This window comes from Oryzias melastigma, linkage group LG6, assembly GCF_002922805.2.
Source record: "Oryzias melastigma strain HK-1 linkage group LG6, ASM292280v2, whole genome shotgun sequence".
In the NCBI taxonomy this organism is placed as follows: domain Eukaryota; kingdom Metazoa; phylum Chordata; class Actinopteri; order Beloniformes; family Adrianichthyidae; genus Oryzias; species Oryzias melastigma.
Window position 1 is genome coordinate 3645769 of NC_050517.1, and position 16985 is coordinate 3662753.

Sequence of the window (16985 nt, forward strand, 5' to 3'; positions counted from 1 at the left end):
AATGAAATAGATGGAAGTTCTGGACAAAAACACTCACTTTGGATTAATATTCTGACTGTTGATCGAGTCACTGAAAATGTCCCGTGCCCAAAGCTGAGTTCCTGATTGGCTGATGCGACGCGTCTACCTATCAAACTTCAGATATTTACATTTTGGCTGCGCCGCCCAATTCGTGCCTCGTCGCTCAAACCACATCGCGGGACTTTAGATCGCTTCATGTCGCGTCGGTTTTATCGACTTGACTTTAAAACTGTCCGCCTCCACCGCGGAAATCTTGTTCGGTGTGAATGCACCTTAACGCTAGGTTCACACTGGATGTGGAAGCACTGCAAAGTGGTGCTGGGCGGAGTGCGTGCAACATCCGCTCTCTCCTGTAATTCACACCAGACGTACAATTTTTTCATGTATTTTTCATGATCGCTTCAGGGGCCAATGTGAGCTAGGCGTGAGGCGTCGTCGGTGATGCTTAAAGACAAAATCTGTAACATACTGTATTTTATTCAATCATTAACAGGATCATTCTAGTAGATTGTGATGGAGAAAAGCGGCTCAATGAGCCGCTTTTCTCCATCACAATCTACAAGAATGATCCTGTTAACGGTTGAAAAGTTACAGTATCAAAGAAGATAAACACTGGAGCTCCAGTGTTAAAGGGTTAAACACACATGGACACACTAATGTTAACATCCACTCCTCTCCAAAAAACACCCACTTTCTCAGGCAGGCACAAAAGGACGCACACACAGAGACACACGCCAAAATCATCACTTGTCATTGGCCCAGCTGCTCCCTCTTCAAAGCTGTTCGCTTCTGGGTGGCCATGGAGATGAGAGGAGAAGTACGAAGTTTCAAGAGCCAAAAGACACTAAATATCATTCATGAATATTCCTCTGACTTGTGCGCTCGCTAAGGAGAAACCATCAACATCCATCCTGGAGGGAAATAAGTGACAGAGCAGAGGGGGAAGCAGAACCGCAGGCGTGTGTGTCGCCGCGCTCCCACCAACGTCTTCAAGCTAATCCAGAAAAATGTAAAGTCTTTCCTCAACAATGTTTCTTTCTCTTTTAAAAATAACTGAGGTTCCTCAAGTCTTTTATTACTGAACATATGCATGTCATTGTTCAAAAGTTGCTGCTGAAGAAAACAAGCTTTGAGTTTCAAATCCTTCTCGCAGCCGTTTCTCTACCACTGACCGTCACATTCTTACCCAACTGCCGTCTGTCCTCGAGGGCTGTTCATCCAATGCAGCAACGACAAACACAAATAACACAAAAAATGTCGCTTCACTTCATCTGCAGAGTGCAAAATACGACTTCTAGTGGTGTAAATATTCATTTCAACAACGACTCGATTCATATCCTAATTTGTGATTGGTGATACTATCCAGAGTTGATTTTGAAGCATCTGATTCACTGACCCAAAACTGACCCAGACATCTTTATCCCAAACTTCCACCAGTGTGACTCAGAGATGAATTACATATGTGTACAAACAAGTAAAGAAGAATGGATGTCAAATCTATTCATATATTAGTTTGATTAAGTTGTTGTTTTTTCCACATCAGAATAATGATTATTAGAGCATTCTAGCACACTGTATGGTCGGATGACCATGATCAATTCAAAGACTGGAATGATGGTTGATCAGTTTCTGCTGCATCACATGTGTGATGTTCACTGTGATCAACTGACCATATCTCAATCCGAACAGTAGTTTACAATATCGACTAAAAATGATTTATATCATTTTGAAACTATTTTAGAACATTTTAGGTCGATTTGATTCACTTGTTTCTGAATGTAATTTTTTTTCTGATAACTTTTTTCTGAAGATAAAGTTAGACACACTTATGTCATACGATGTCTTTACGCCACACTCTAGTTTAATTCTATCCGACCCTCCAGATCATTTTATTTTATTGTTATTAATGACCCGATGTTATCTTGTGCTCATTTCTAACTTGTATCATTTTGACAGAAAAATATTTGTATGGAGAGTGAAATATTGAAAGTTATCTAAGGTTTATTCTGATCTGCTTTGCAAGTCTTTCTCCATATTTACTGTTTCAACACAATATAAGCTCTGTTTTGGCTTGAAAATCTGTTCCAGGAGGATATCTCTCTGAAAATGCCAAGACACAGTTAAAGAAATGCGTATAATTTTTAAAAAGAGAGCATACACTTTTTAATAAATGACTTTAATGCTTCTACAAGCATTTTATTAGTTTATTTTTCCCTTCAAACTAAAGTTCCTCTCAGGCGTTGGAGCTGCTTCGGTTACGAGTTTAGTTGTTTTTTTTTGTTGTTCTTTTTGTCTGAACATGCAGTTGTGAGTTGAAGCGCTCACAACGGGCTGATGGGATCGTACGACCCATATCACCACCAAAACAGCTGTATAGATTTATTTTGTCGTAAAAAAAAAAAAATTAAGTTCCCATTTTTCTTCTTTTTTTCTGACTCAGGTTTTTTAGGAGTTTTTCCTTACCGGGAGGGAGGGTCTAAGGGCAGGGATAACCAGTTTATTTAGTCTGTTTAGTTTTTAACTATTGTTCATATTTTATGACTAATCTTCTGCATCTGTAAAATTACCTGCATGAAGCCCAATGAGGCAAATTTTCTTTGTGATTTTGGGCTATATAAATAAAATTGAATTGAATTGAATAGGAGAGAAATAAGCTCACTTTACATTTATCACACTGTTTACATGGGTGGATCGGCTCACTTCAGAAAGTGATTTCTCATTTTAAAGCCACCTTTGAAATGAGAAATTTGAAATAAAAGCAGGTTGCCATGGCTAAAAAAATAAAAAAAATGTTTAAGGTTTAAGTTGATTTATCCTGGAATAATATTTCTGCCTGTTTTTATTCATAGTAAAGTTGTAAAAATGTAGTTTCAGAGTGTTAAATGTTATTCCTGTTGGGCCCGTGACCTAAGGTGTGTTTTGGATTTTGTCCCCCTGTGTGATTGAGTTTGACACTCCTGCTCTACTGGTTAGTAAGAAGTTAGTACCGGCTCCTTACTGGCCGAGCTCAAATGCTGGGCCTGGAATTGATCCGCAGGTCAAAGGACACATGAAGGATGTCCACACCAGCTTCATTCTGATCATTGGTAACAGGCAGGCCGTGCACAAAGGACGCACAACCACTGTGCACGGAGCACGCTCTTGTTCTCACTTGAACAGCATAACTAACCCTTTGCAATGTGCATGAACATTTCCTCTCTCCGGGCTCACCAGTTTGTCTACACTCCTAAATGTTGTGTGGGCTGCCACCCGCAGACAGCTCATATCCAGCCAAAAGGGCAGCTGTGATTAAAATGTAAGCTTTTGGTCAGAAGTCAGACAACTATTAACCTTCAGAAGAAATAACATAAAAGAATGAACGTTTGTTGCAGAGTTTCAAACAGCCTAACTCAAAGTCAGGAAGTATTTTCCTCTCTATTGGTCTTCATTAGCATGACTGACTTTGTTCACTTCGGCAGACAGAACAGTTTTGAGAGGTTTGGCTTGAAGTCGTCCCTCTCACCTTGTTGCCATTGTTGAGGCTCATGCCGCTGAGTGCCGACAGTTTGGCATCAAGGCTCTGGGGCCCCGGCTGCTGGGGGTGCTGCTGATGGTGGAGCTGCTCTCTCTGGATCTGCTCCCTCATGCTCCTGGCCTCCTGGATGGCCTTCAGCACCGCATCCTGGTCCCCAAACAGCGCCGTGGAGTTCAGGCTGGACAAGATGTCTAGAAAAAGGGTTTGGATTAAAAAGTCGGTTAAAGTTCCACTACGATCATCTTTTGCTAGAGCATTTCAAGAGGTTTTTCTTGGTTTATTCCCAAGAGAGGCGATAATTTGACAGTTCTGGTTAAAAACACCAAAAACACATTTTCATTGGAGTGGTTCTTCAATGTGCCATAAAATCTCTATTGGGAAGTCTGTCTCTACTTTAATATGTTTGTTGGTAAATTTCTGCATAGTTTTGGTAAAAGAGAATTTACCTGAGCACAGTTTGAACTTTTCAATTTGAGTACATTGGAAGAGTTTTCTCGATAAGGACATGACATGTACATACACTGAAAAAAATAACTAATAAGATTTACTTAAGAAAATCCTCGTAACAATTTGCACTAACAATTCTTGATTAAATTTTACTGCATTTATGAATATAAAAACTACCAACAACAATCTAGTAAAATTTACTTACGTCCACAACTAAGGTTATTACCAAATCTTAAGTAAATAGAGCAAACATAAATTTCTCTAATAAAATTTACATAATTTTAATGAATGCTCCAAAAGTGATTACAACAATTTGAAAAGTAGATCTTACTAATAAACAATCTAATGTTTTGATTACTTATAAAAATTAAGTAAACTTAACTTCTTTACTAGAAATATCTATGTATTTGTATAATATTTGAATTATTATGTAAATATTATGAGGAATAATTAAGTATATATTACTGATGCAAAAAGTTTGCATATATATTATATTATATTATATATTATTTTTACTTGTGTTATTTTAGCTGCACTGAATCTAAAGAGGAAATATTCCTGTAATTTATTTTATTCCATTCTTGATTCCACTTTTTATGTCTTTTCCCAGAAGTGTTTTATTGACTACTCTCTAAGTGACTAAACTTGGAATACTACAAAGTCTAATGCAGAAAAACTGAATTTTCTGTTTTGTATCAGGTATTTCCCTGATGTGTAAAACATAAAAAATCTGAGACTAAATTTAAGCTTCAAGAAGGTTTTTTTTTTCTCTGGATCCATCTGGAAACAGAAAATGTTCTAGGGCGCCACGTGTGCACGTGCGTCTTAATTTGACAAAGCCTCCTTCTCCTTGTTTACATGCTTCACACTTTATTGCCGATGCACATTTGAGGAATAAAAAAGGAAATAAAAGGATGCAAAGTTTCCGTTGCCTCCTTGTTTAATTAGCAGAGAAGTAGGAAGCTCTGGATGCCTGGGTGGTCGTTAAAATGGGCAAAAAATAACTTTGCAGGAAACACAAGTGTTGGTCCTCAAAGCCACTGCAGATGAGCTGCTGAAATTGTTTTCTGGGGGGGACATAATGAGAGGCTTCAGATTGGCCTTAATAACAGATAGCAGAGGTAGGAGCATAAAAGGTTTTATCGCGGGCAGACAATAATGTGAGGAGGCTCTTAAAAAGCAAATAACGTGTGCTGGGTTTCACTGCTTCCGCTGCTGGGGTTTTCATTGGGGATAAATACAGGGCTTTGGACTGCTGTAAAACACAACCACTCACTCAGGATACCCACACACACACACTCGCACAGGTCTGGTCACATGGTTGAGGTGTCTGCAGTCGATCAGACACATGCCACTCTGCTGTTTGTCTGTGGGTGGCGGGGAGGGGAGGCGGAGGAGTGGATGCTGTTTTTGTTTTGTTGTTTGAGGAGAACAAACGTTTAAAGCTACGTTCACACCGAGCGTGTGACGCACGTTCAAGAATGTGTGTGAAGTACTCCTTCAGCCATTGAGGTTAACACTGGACAAGCAGGGAGGGGCTTCTTCTTCTTCTATTGTTTGCTAGCGCATGTCCACCTCCTACAGCTGGAAGAGTCTTGGGTCCGGTCCGAATTCTTCCCTTCTCCCTTCCCCTCCATTTGAAGAGGAATTTTTAGTGCAAGTGTGTCTGGAATATTTTTTTTTAAATCCGACCCTCCAGGCGGAGGGATATGAAGTCCTCCATTGTGAGGCTAAACCACGCCGCGCTGAGAAGCACTTTACTCCATGTGGATGCGCTCTGAACCACAGACGTTTACTTCCGGTTGAGTGGACGCTGGCGTGACGTGTCGCCGCTGCTCTCCCGATCTTCGCACGATGCTTGTATTTTCTCTGCCTGACGCCAAGTTTTTCATCTGGTGTTCACTACTCTGGATTATACTTTTTCCGTGCCATCGACCTGCGGCGGGTCTTCATCATTATGCAGCGGATGAGCTTCTCCACCTTCGCTCCTGCTTGCCCGACCCGTCCTCATTCCCGCCAGCATTACTCCTCTACCCGGACATCGCTCTCCTGCCTCGACCGAGATACCAGCACCGCAGTTCTCGCAGGCATTATCAGAACAACCATTCCAGCTGTCCTACCTCATTCTGGTCCACTAGTCGCCGCCGTCCCCGCAGCACTGGCCGAGCTGTCAGTCCCCGTCGCCGCGCACTAACCGGCCTCGCCAGGTCGGCGAGCGCCGCCGCTTCGCGTGAGCCTGCGGCTGTCAGTTTCGGCCTGCTCAACGTCCGTTCCCTCACGGACAAGGGTCACTTGATCCACGACCTCCTCACCGACCGAAACTTGGATTTCCTCTGTTTAACAGAAACCTGGCAGCAACCCAACGATTCCTCTCATCTTAACAGCTCCATCCCCGGAGGGTTTGTTTACCTTTCCAAATCTCGCGGGTCCCGCGGTGGTGGTCTCGCGATACTTCACCGCGAGAAGTGGAAGGTTCTCCCTCTGACTGTTCCGCCGTCCGCGTCAATGGAGTGTCTTGCGGTGCAGCTTCCCGGGCCCACACCCACCATTATTGCTCTGATTTACCGGCCCCCCAAGACCAACCAGGATTTTATCACACACTTTAGTTCTCTTCTCGCCCACCTCTCATCTCTCTCCCCAAACGTGATTTTACTTGGAGATTTTAACATACATATGGACAATCCTAACCTCCCACTCACCAAAGACTTCTCCTCAGCACTGGACAGTTTTGGTTTCCTTCAAGCTGCAAATTTCCCCACTCATGCAAAAGGCCACACCCTGGACTTAATCTGCTGCTCTGGCCTCACCCCATCAAACTGCACTGCTGCTGATCCCCACATCTCCGACCACTTCTTAGTTTCCTTCTCTATACCTGTTCTTCTCTCCTCAGTCAAACTCCCCCGTCTTATCAGCTTCCGAAACCTCAAGGACATTAACACTACTACCTTTTCTTCGATTATCTCCAGCAGTTGTTCTCCTGATCATTTCTCGCCTCCAGATGTTCTCTCCAATCACTATAATAAAGTCCTCCACAGCACCCTAAATGCACTCGCCCCTGTCAGAACCAGATCAGTCTTTTTCTCAAAATCCTCCCCCTGGTTTACCTCTGAATTACGCTCCCTTAAGGCAAAGGGCCGCCAACTTGAGCGCCTCTATAAAAAAACTGGACTCCCCACCCATCTTCAACTGTATAAGACCCACCTATCCCATTACAAAGACCGAATTTCTCACTCCAAATCTGTCTATTACTCCCACCTCATCGACTCTCACCGTGGCAACTCCAGAACCCTGTTCAAACTCTACAACAACATCTTCTTCCCAGCAAACTCACTGCCCCCCCACCTCCTGTCTTCCGACACCTGCAACTCCATGATGTTGTTTTTCAGTGAGAAAATTAAAACTATCCACTCCCAGCTCAGCTCTGTTCCGCCCCCCCCTGCTTTTGGTCATCTCACCCTTCATTCCATCCCATTCTCTAACTTTGACCTCCCCAGTCCTGTCATCATTTCAGACCTCATCCTACAGTCTAAGCCCACTACATGTCCACTTGACCCTGCTCCTTCCTCCCTCGTCAAATCATGCCTCCCCTCTCTGCTCCCCCTCATCTGTGCTATTATCTATTCATCTCTCTCCACTGGTTTAGTCCCCGACGACTTTAAAACAGCAGTTATCACCCCAATACTCAAGAAACCCGGTTCAGATCCAAACAATTTCAACAACCTCCGTCCCATTTCCAATTTACCTTTCATTTCAAAAATCCTGGAGAAAATAGTCGCACAACAACTCCACTCCCATCTGACTCACAATTCCCTCTATGAGACTTTTCAGTCCGGCTTCCGCCCCCGTCACAGTACTGAATCAGCACTACTCAAAATCACCAACGACCTCCTCCTCGCAGCAGACTCCGGTTCACTCTCCATTCTCGTCCTCCTCGACCTCACAGCAGCATTTGACACCATCTCCCACTCCATCCTGTTACAGAGACTGTCCGCCATTGGCATCACCAACACCGTCCTGAACTGGTTCAGATCCTATCTCACCGGCCGCTCCCACTTCATCCGACTTTCATCCTTCCAGTCCCGGCCCTGCCCCGTCACCTGTGGTGTTCCCCAAGGTTCTGTCCTCGGCCCCCTTCTCTTCATAGTTTATCTCCTTCCCCTTGGATCAATTTTCCGCCATTTCAACATCCATTTCCATTGTTATGCCGACGACACACAGCTCTACCTCTCAGCCAAACCTGACTCCACACTCCCCCCTGCTTCCCTCACCTCCTGCCTCTCCGAGCTCAATTCCTGGTTCTCCTCCAACTCACTCCAACTGAACAACAATAAAACTGAAGTTCTCCTTGTCGGCACCAAATCCACACTGTCCAAAGTCAACAGCTTCTCCCTTCCCATCAGCGACTCCACCGTCACCCCCTCCCCCCAAGTGAAGAGCCTGGGCGTCATCCTGGACAGCTCCCTCTCATTCCACTCCCACATCAACAACATCACCCGGTCTGCTCAATACCACCTCAGGAACATCACCCGTCTGCGCCCCTCCCTCACAGCTCATACTGCCTCCATCCTCGTCCACAGCCTCGTCACCAGCAGGATTGATTACTGTAATTCTCTTCTCATCGGTCTTCCCCAAAAATCCCTTCACAAACTTCAGATGGTCCAGAACACAGCCGCCCGGATTATCACCGGCACTCCCTTCTTCAGCCACATCACCCCGATTCTCCAGCAGCTTCACTGGCTCCCGGTCCGCTCCAGAATCCACTTCAAGGTCCTTCTGTTCACCTTCAAGGCCGTCCATAACCTCGCCCCCCCATATCTATCCAGTCTGATCCACATCAGCACGCCGTCCCGCCGCCTCAGATCCTCATCATCCATTCATCTGACTGTTCCCCTCCATCGCCTCAGCACCATGGGGGGCAGAGCTTTCAGCTGCTCTGCCCCCAAACTCTGGAACTCTCTCCCCCCCCACATCAGAAACACTGACTGTTTCTCAAAATTCAAATCACTTCTCAAAACCCATCTGTTTGATATATCGTACAACCAGTAACACTCACCTCCACTTTCATTTTTAACTTATGTTTACTTGCACCTTATTTTAGACAATTATGTGTTTTATTTGTTTTTACATGTGCTTTTACCTTGTAAAGTGTCCTTGGGAGCCTGGAAAGGCGCTTCAAATAAAATGAATTATTATTATTATTAATTAAATGTAAGTAATGACTCTTTGCTGTAGCATAACTTTTTTAAAGTTATAAAACCGCTGTGGTTATGTATATTCAAGCGCTGAAAGCTCTGAGCTAACGCTTGCGGACCGGAGATTATTGGTGATGTCATCGAACAAAAAATTATGTCTGAATTATGAAATACAATTTTTTCATAACTCTTCATTTGGAGGGTTAAATGAAGGTGAATGGGCCTTGGGGTGAAATGGTGCAAATTGCATAAATCTTGCTCCAGGTTTTCAGCTCTATTCCAATATAAGAAAGACATAAATTCCAGACAGACACAAACCACAATGATTCATTTCTCCTCCACTGTGGATCACTTTTCAAACAGTTGGCACTTGTGTGAATTAATAGGGATGCCATCCATACGTCACTACCAAATCTGAGTCCCTGATTGGGACATGCTATTAGTGAGTGTCAAGGAGAACCTCAGAAATACAAGAATCCTTGTTTTTATGTACAAATCCGTTTCTGGTTTGTGTTTGTAATCACCCAGGGAGCTGTTCCTGCCCATGTTGGGGATTGGGCTCGGGATGCGACCTTTGCCGATGCCGGTGGGGCTGGTCTTGCTTCCAGACAGCAGACTCTGAGTGGGGGACGTCGGGGAGCGGAGAGGCTCGGCTGTTTTAGGTCTGGCTGAGAGGTTGAGGGGCTGCGTGGATCCTTCCTCCTGTCCACAACAAACAAGATCATGGACATCTCTGACTTGAAAAGATACACCGATGTTACAACCAAATCCCTAAACTGCTGCTAATGTCAAGTTGTGTTTCTCTTTAACATCAAATAGTTTCCACAGACTCATTTTGAACTCGTTTTCAACCATTAACACAATAATTCCAGTAGATTCTACTGGAATTATTGTGTTAATGGTTGAAAAGTAACTGCAAATCAAATAAATTAAAACAATGGAGCTCCGATGTTTAAGAGTTACCACAACCAGGACAATGGAATAAAAAACACTAAACTAGTATTTATGAACTTTAATACTTTATTTTGTATTTAAGACCACATTTGGACTTAAAAGGGGGCTTGGCTTTTTAACTTCTGGGGATTTGGTGTATTTTCTCCATTGACTGTGTATGACAGCTGCTCAAAAATTGAGACAGAAGTTCTGTTTACTTACATAAGTTCCGAAAAAAAAAAAAAAAAAAGTTTTAACACCTGAGCTTTAACCTCAGTGGTTATGGTAACTCTTTAAGACTTGATGCGAATGACGTAATTCCAGCAGGATTTTGTGAAAACTGTGTTTTTCTATACAGAATCTTGAAACTGTTGTTCACTCTAAAAAATGTTTTTAATAAGTGGTAGGGGTGTGGCCTTCCGACAAGCTGTTTGGAGAGAGTGGTTACCGTAGAAACAATGATTCAGACCAATCACTGCTTACTGACGTCATCTGGCTCCAACATGGCGGCATACGTGTGACAGCAAAATGGTGATGTAATTGACTGAATTTGGTTGGAGGCAGAAGTGATGACGTCACACTCACTAGGCCCAGTTCTCACATCCAGTCAATGGTTCTTTCATAACTAGCAGGTGAGCTTATTCTGCCCATTTCAGAACAAGGTAGGTGATCAGTGACATCGTATCCAGTTAAGTTCACTCTAGGAGCATTCAGGGCTGAGAACTGGTTTCAACTGGGAGCGAAACAAACAAACCAAGTGATTATTTTGAAGAAAAGCACCCAGAGTTTGTTCTCATCCAGACAGCAGCACATCTATCTGCACGTCTTCACTGGTCTCAAAGCAAATGCTGATGAAACTGCAGCTCACACAAGAATTCTTTGCAAAAGTAATGACCAAACACATTCTGAACATGGGTCTAATTCGGATCAGAACCTCGGGAGGGGGGGGGCATGCCCCTGTGAGGGCGGATTGTACGTGTGGAGGCTAGAGAGGGCGGGGCTTCTTTGTGGCACAGCACTACTGTGTGAGCTCTGACGCCGGTCTATTGTAGCGCTGGCTGCAGCTGTGCCCCGTGCACACACGTGGTTTCCATTACGGCCTGATTGTGGAGTAAAGACGGGGCGTGCGCTCTTTTCAGTCGACGGGTCTGGGCTGCTGCCAAACAGCAGCAAGTGCCAGTGTCAGTGCGTGTGCGTATCAGTGTGTGTCTATTAAACAAGCTTTTACTAATTAACAGTGAGCGGGAGAAGGCCGTGCACAGATCAGCAATTTCCAGCATTCCAGATTTTCTCTTTGAGTTGCACAGACCATCATTCACCAGTGTTTTCCCACCACACGGATTCTGAAACTGCTCCATCTTTTGTTTGATTGCACTGTTTGTTACCTCACACCGTTTTTCCTTCAGGCTACTGCTTGTTTTCACAAGAATTCATCTCCCTGATCAACGCCGGAAGATGAACAACAACAACGCTATAAACCTTTAGACCGTTTCTAGGCCTTTTCAAAGCTTCACAAATGAGTTCAGAAATGAACTTACCTTGATCTGAGCGACTGGGCTGGCGGCTTGTTTCTCGCTCTTCAGGGTGGAAGGGGACAGAGGACTGGAGGAGTTGGGAGCCTGAGGGAGGGGAGCCATTTTGGCCCCTGGTGAGATCTGCATGCTTGCCAGCTGTGCGGCATACAGCTGCTGCAAGAAAGAGAAGAAACCAGAAAACCCACAGGCTATTAACATCGTTTGGTAGGAGCTCGTCGGTGGCTTTCCTCTTTCATCCTGTGTCCTGTCTTCTTCTCTTAAACACACAGAGTAGATCCTGTTGTTTACCTTTTTGAAGATCATGAGCTTTGCTGGGTGTGAGTCACAGACAAAGACACAAAACTTTAGCGACAGATGAGAGTTTAGCTCATTTAAAGCTGACAGGACCAACCCACACAAATGAGCTATTTGTTTGAAGTATTTGTAAGTGAAATATTCCATTAGAACTTCATTTAAAGTGTTTATAATCTATCATGTAGCATTTATGTGTCAATGTTTGACTGACTGTGAATTTATCAGGATACAAAAGGCTTTTTTCAGTGCCTAAAGTCCCACTCCGATCATCTTTTAAACTACTTTTAAAGTGCTACTGGTGGTCTTTTAACTATGATAAAAATACAGCTCTTGCAGTTTTTAGCCAAAATCAAAAAAACTTTGATGTTTTCATTACTTCATTTAAAATTTTCCTCTGAGTTGTTGGCGGGACTGTTGGTGCCGAGCGACCCCGCCCCCTTTCCCTCCCCGTTGCTCAGAGCTTTCTGTTTATGCACCCTTCTACTAGCTTACAGCCTCTCTCTTCAACCTAACATTAGCGGTGCAACAAAACTGGCGATCAATGTCATCTCTATCCAGCCGCACAGATCAGATGCAGATTCCAGATCAGACACTGTGTGTCTGACAGTGGATGATCAGAATGGAGCAGAGCAAGGAGACTTTCTCTGTCCCAACTGTATTTTTTCATCTTCTCCTGATTCACAACAATTTGAATAAATAATTATTCCAAAGTAAAAGTTTAGCTTGATTTTCTTTATAGATGTTCTCCATCATCATAAAAAAACCCACATGAAAATGTTAAAAACATCCTCATTGGAGACGATCTTTAACCACATTGACCTTTATGTTAACCAGCGTGCACAACTGCAGCCTATATGTGTGTGTGGAGGATTCTGGGTACTTGCCACGGCTGAGGCCGTTTGTTTTGTTTTATATGTGGAGTGTTTTTCTGTTCTTGTTTGTCTTTTACTGCAGTGGAAGTTTTCTCTGTCTTTACTTGTTTTTTTCCCCCTTCCTGATTGCAGATTGGTACACAAATTGTTCAGCGCTCCTGATTGGATGAGGGTCTGCAGCAGCAGCATTCTAATAGTGGCACATCCTCTGTTACAAGCCCTTAGAGCGGGTGTAACATAAACTGGGGGCTCGTCCAGGATTCATTTACCTTTCATCTGAAATGTGTTTACCCGTTGCTTATAACAGTTCTGGTAGCCTTAAGTAATGATTTATAGCTTTTGTATTTGTCTGTTGGGCTTTTTAGTGTCGTTTCATTGACAGCTTGTTGTTAAGACTTAATGATAATGACAATTCATTTTGGAGGTTTTGTTTTGGCTCACTGTGTAACAGTTACAGCTCATTGTACAACCGAACTCTTGGCCTTCTAAGTATTGGCTTCAGTTTTCAGATAAACCTTTTTTTTTAAGCATTTTTGTTAATTGGGTTGAACTGGTGACACAATGCAGTTAACGTCCACCATCACACAAGGACAAAAATAACAACTCATGGAGTAATGTAGTAAAAAGATGCTGTAGTAATGAAGCTTTAACAAGCCAAAAATAATTCAGATTTGAAAAGCTAATAAAAACAGCATTAAAAATAATCAATGGCCAAATGAAAGACTTGGAAGACGTTTGGATTTTGGTTGGTCATGAACGCTGAACTGAGCCACACACACACACACTCAACAGAAGAGGTAAAAACGGTTCAGACTTTCCATCCAAAGTCAAATCAAAGAGTGAAATCGCAGGCCAGAAGTGCGGGGTCTTGTAAATCAAAGCTGGCTGGCCAGACAAACCGCTGCCTGAAACTCCTGTCAACTCCTGTCTGGATGTATTGGAGTGTGAGTACCGGAGAATCACAAAGCCTGTCCTAAAGAAAACCACCCAGACCGGCTGGCCTTCAGTGGCTCCCATCTTCTCTTTCTTTCTTTTCATTTTTTGTTCCTCGCACCTCATCTATACTGTTCAACTCCCTCTAAATATACGCGTTTATTCCGTCCAGGCCTCTTTTGATCTCTCCTTAACTTTCTCTTCGGTTTCTGTCTCTTAGTGTTGTTCCATAAAGGATCATTCATGCGCTCACTCTCAAATACCATCTTGATCTTTGTGTTTTTTTTGTTTTTTTCCAGTGCTTAAAGGCTCCTCCTTTAACCCAAAGTGGCCCCCAGTGTTGTGAGATCTGATTTCTCCGTAGTCAAAACTGTGAGGCCTCCTGAGACCAGAGATCCAAGGAGTAAAGAAAGCATCATGGAGAAATAAAGGGCGGCGGACAGGGAGTTCTGAGCTGCAGACACACGAGACCACCGTCGCCTCACCGCCAAAGCGCCAAGCTCAGCAGTGGAGGCCAGAAAAACTGGCTGGCCCTCTTTCCACTTCTCTCTGAGCGATATTAAACACAAACAGAGGGGGCCCTGCCGTCGAAACAAAGCCCTGATGTCACACCGCTTGTTTTCCTTGGAGAGCGCCGGGATCTCTCGGGCCAACCCCTGGCGATATGAGATCCCCGCTAGAATGTGCCTTGAACGGCTGGCGGCGAGGCCTCACGCGTCAGTCAAGACGACCGCAGAGTTTCTCCTGGAGAGGCCCGATACTCTTCCAGCTGTAAAGGGAGCGGCAGCTGACTCTAGAGTCTTTGAGGTAAACGGTTAGATTCCTGCACCTCTGTCTGCACACACAACCGCCGCTATGGTGCTTGAAGCAGCGATTCTGTCAACAATAAGAGCAGACAAGTGTCGAGCAAACAACAGCCTGACGAGAAAAGCTTTTATCTTATTTTCCCTCGAAATCTGCAAGACTCTTAGCAATTGATTGTTGACTTCCTAATGTGCAGCGTAAACCCCCGCTGGATCTCTCACGGAGCAATCAGCTCCCATGGGAAGACAATGAAGCAATCTCCTAAATTACAAATTGACAAAGAGGACCTTAAACCACACTTCAGCTATACTGACGAAGCCTCTGTGGGTCATTTTTGACCCATCTAATCATTAGCAGGTTTTTGGCCAATTTCTCTACTGTAAAATCAGGGAGGGGGTGGTATCATTGACTGTATAAGCAGGAACTGGACTGATCAAGCCCTCCCTTCTCATGTTCCAAATAGGAAGTACCCGCTGGTTGTAAGAAGGCCAAAGTCCCAAAGACTCTCATTAAGAAATAAACAGTTATAACTGGACTGGGAATCACCGGGTACCTCCCAATACGATCCAATACAAGACTCACAATGTTGATGATATCGCAATACTGCAATAATTGGTAAAAATAATCTCTAATAACTCACAATATGTAGAAGAACACATAGTTTTTAGGAAAATATATTCCCATTTATTTTTTAGCTTGAACACAATCATAATAATAATTTCTTTGACAAGCATGGACACCAAATGAATTTGAATTCTCTGTACAATTCAGTATAAACAATAGTAAACATGAGCAGCAGTGTCACTATTTAGTGATGAATTGTTGAAAACAACAGAACAAAAATTCAATAATTCAAGTAGCTGTCAGACACATTGGTGCTCACAACAGTCAGTCTTGAACAGGCGCTCCCGATCTACCTCCAAAGGAACGTCTCACCAAAGGATGATAAATATAATGTTTTACAGCCTCTTTAAACAAAAATAAAAGATCGAGTTGAATCATCCTTTGATTTATTTTAAGTGATCCCAGTGATCTTAAATTATGTCTTTTCTAGGACATAGTTTCTGCAGAGCGGCTTCATGTACTGCTACAAGCTTTTTCAAATTGGATTTTTTTTTTGTCTATTTCTGATTCCCAACAATTTGAAAAAAGAAATGCTCTGAAATGCCATTTTATTCTTAATTTTCTTTATATATGCCTTCCATCATCTGAAAAATTCAACAAGAAGATGTTAAAAACCCAATTTTTATTGGAGGGGGTCTTTAACGCTGAAACTAGAAGCGTGATTGACATTAGGAGTCAATTAGAGGTGGGCCAAAATATCAACATTGCAATATTTAATCCTGCGATTGAATCTTGATGGGATCTAACCAAGTATCGATCTTTTATTTTCATTTGATGAGACAGGAAAAGGTTATATTCATCATCCTTTGGTGAAACGTTTCTTTGGAGGATGATAGGGGGTGTGATTTGTAAGACACCCGTGTGTCTGGCAGCTACTTGAATTATTTAATTTTTGTTTTGTTGTTTACAACACTTTTGCTCTAAATAGTGTTACTGCTGTTCATGTTTATTATTGTTAATGCTGAATTTTACAGATAATTCAAATTCAACTGGTGTCAATGGTTGTCAAAGACAGTATTACTGATTTGCACAAAGGTGTCTATTGATTGTTGCACAAAATGAGAGACAAGCTTTTTATTATGATTGTGTTCAAGATAAAAAAATAAATGGCAATATAATTCCTAAAAAATGTATTCTTTTTCATATTGTGCATTATTCAATATAATTTTTACCAATTACCTCAGTATGGCGATATCATCGATATCGTGAGGCCTGTATCGCATCATGAGGTACCCAGTGATTCCCAGCCCTAGTACGAACACAGATTTCTGCTGAGAGGAGAAACCTCTTCTGGATTTGTTTTGTGTTATCAATCTTGACAGAACCAAAAAAACGAGGTTTTGTCTTTTTCAGTGAATTCTGGGAGGACACTGAGAGTGATATGGATCACTCTGACTGAGCTCACCCATGCAGATAAGGTAAACCAAATATTGCACCACAGAGGTCAGCTGCAATCACAAAAAAATACCCAGACAGACTACAGAAGGGAAATCCCAGAGCCCCCTCCACTCTGAGAACAGATGTGTGACAACAAAGAAAGTCTTCTTTCAAAGGAAAACAATATGGGACTAATTAGTGTTGCTGGTGTGAAAATATTAAATGTGAGGAGTGAAAGAGCTCTCCTCAACTTTTGTTTGCATTGTCAAGTTCAGGAGCAGAGCAGGTAGACAGTGAGAGAAGTCATATGATTTCAACAAGAATGTCTGTTAAGCAACTGTATTTCCTTCGCATTAGCGGCACACAAAGACGACCTTTCTTCAGCAGAAATCCACTGTTTGCAAACGGGTATGCTTCCAGGCTCTGGAGACAATTGGCC

The 16985-nt window shown here is 42.9% G+C and overlaps 1 protein-coding gene across 5 annotated transcripts in view; it reads right to left on the reverse strand.

Moving 5' to 3' along the window:
- Window positions 1-16985, reverse strand: part of LOC112152349 (transcription factor SOX-6) — a 148575-nt gene that overhangs the window by 19851 nt on the left and 111739 nt on the right. For 4 of the 5 annotated variants that reach the window (XM_024281865.2, XM_024281863.2, XM_036212170.1 and 1 more), the window contains 3 exons: window positions 11646-11795; window positions 9699-9876; window positions 3524-3726 (listed from right to left, as the gene is read on the reverse strand). In XM_024281865.2, the coding sequence (XP_024137633.1) occupies window positions 3524-3726; window positions 9699-9876; window positions 11646-11795 (531 nt within the window). The remainder of the gene's footprint in view (window positions 1-3523; window positions 3727-9698; window positions 9877-11645; window positions 11796-16985) is intronic. The other variant, XM_024281866.2, reaches the window with a different exon arrangement.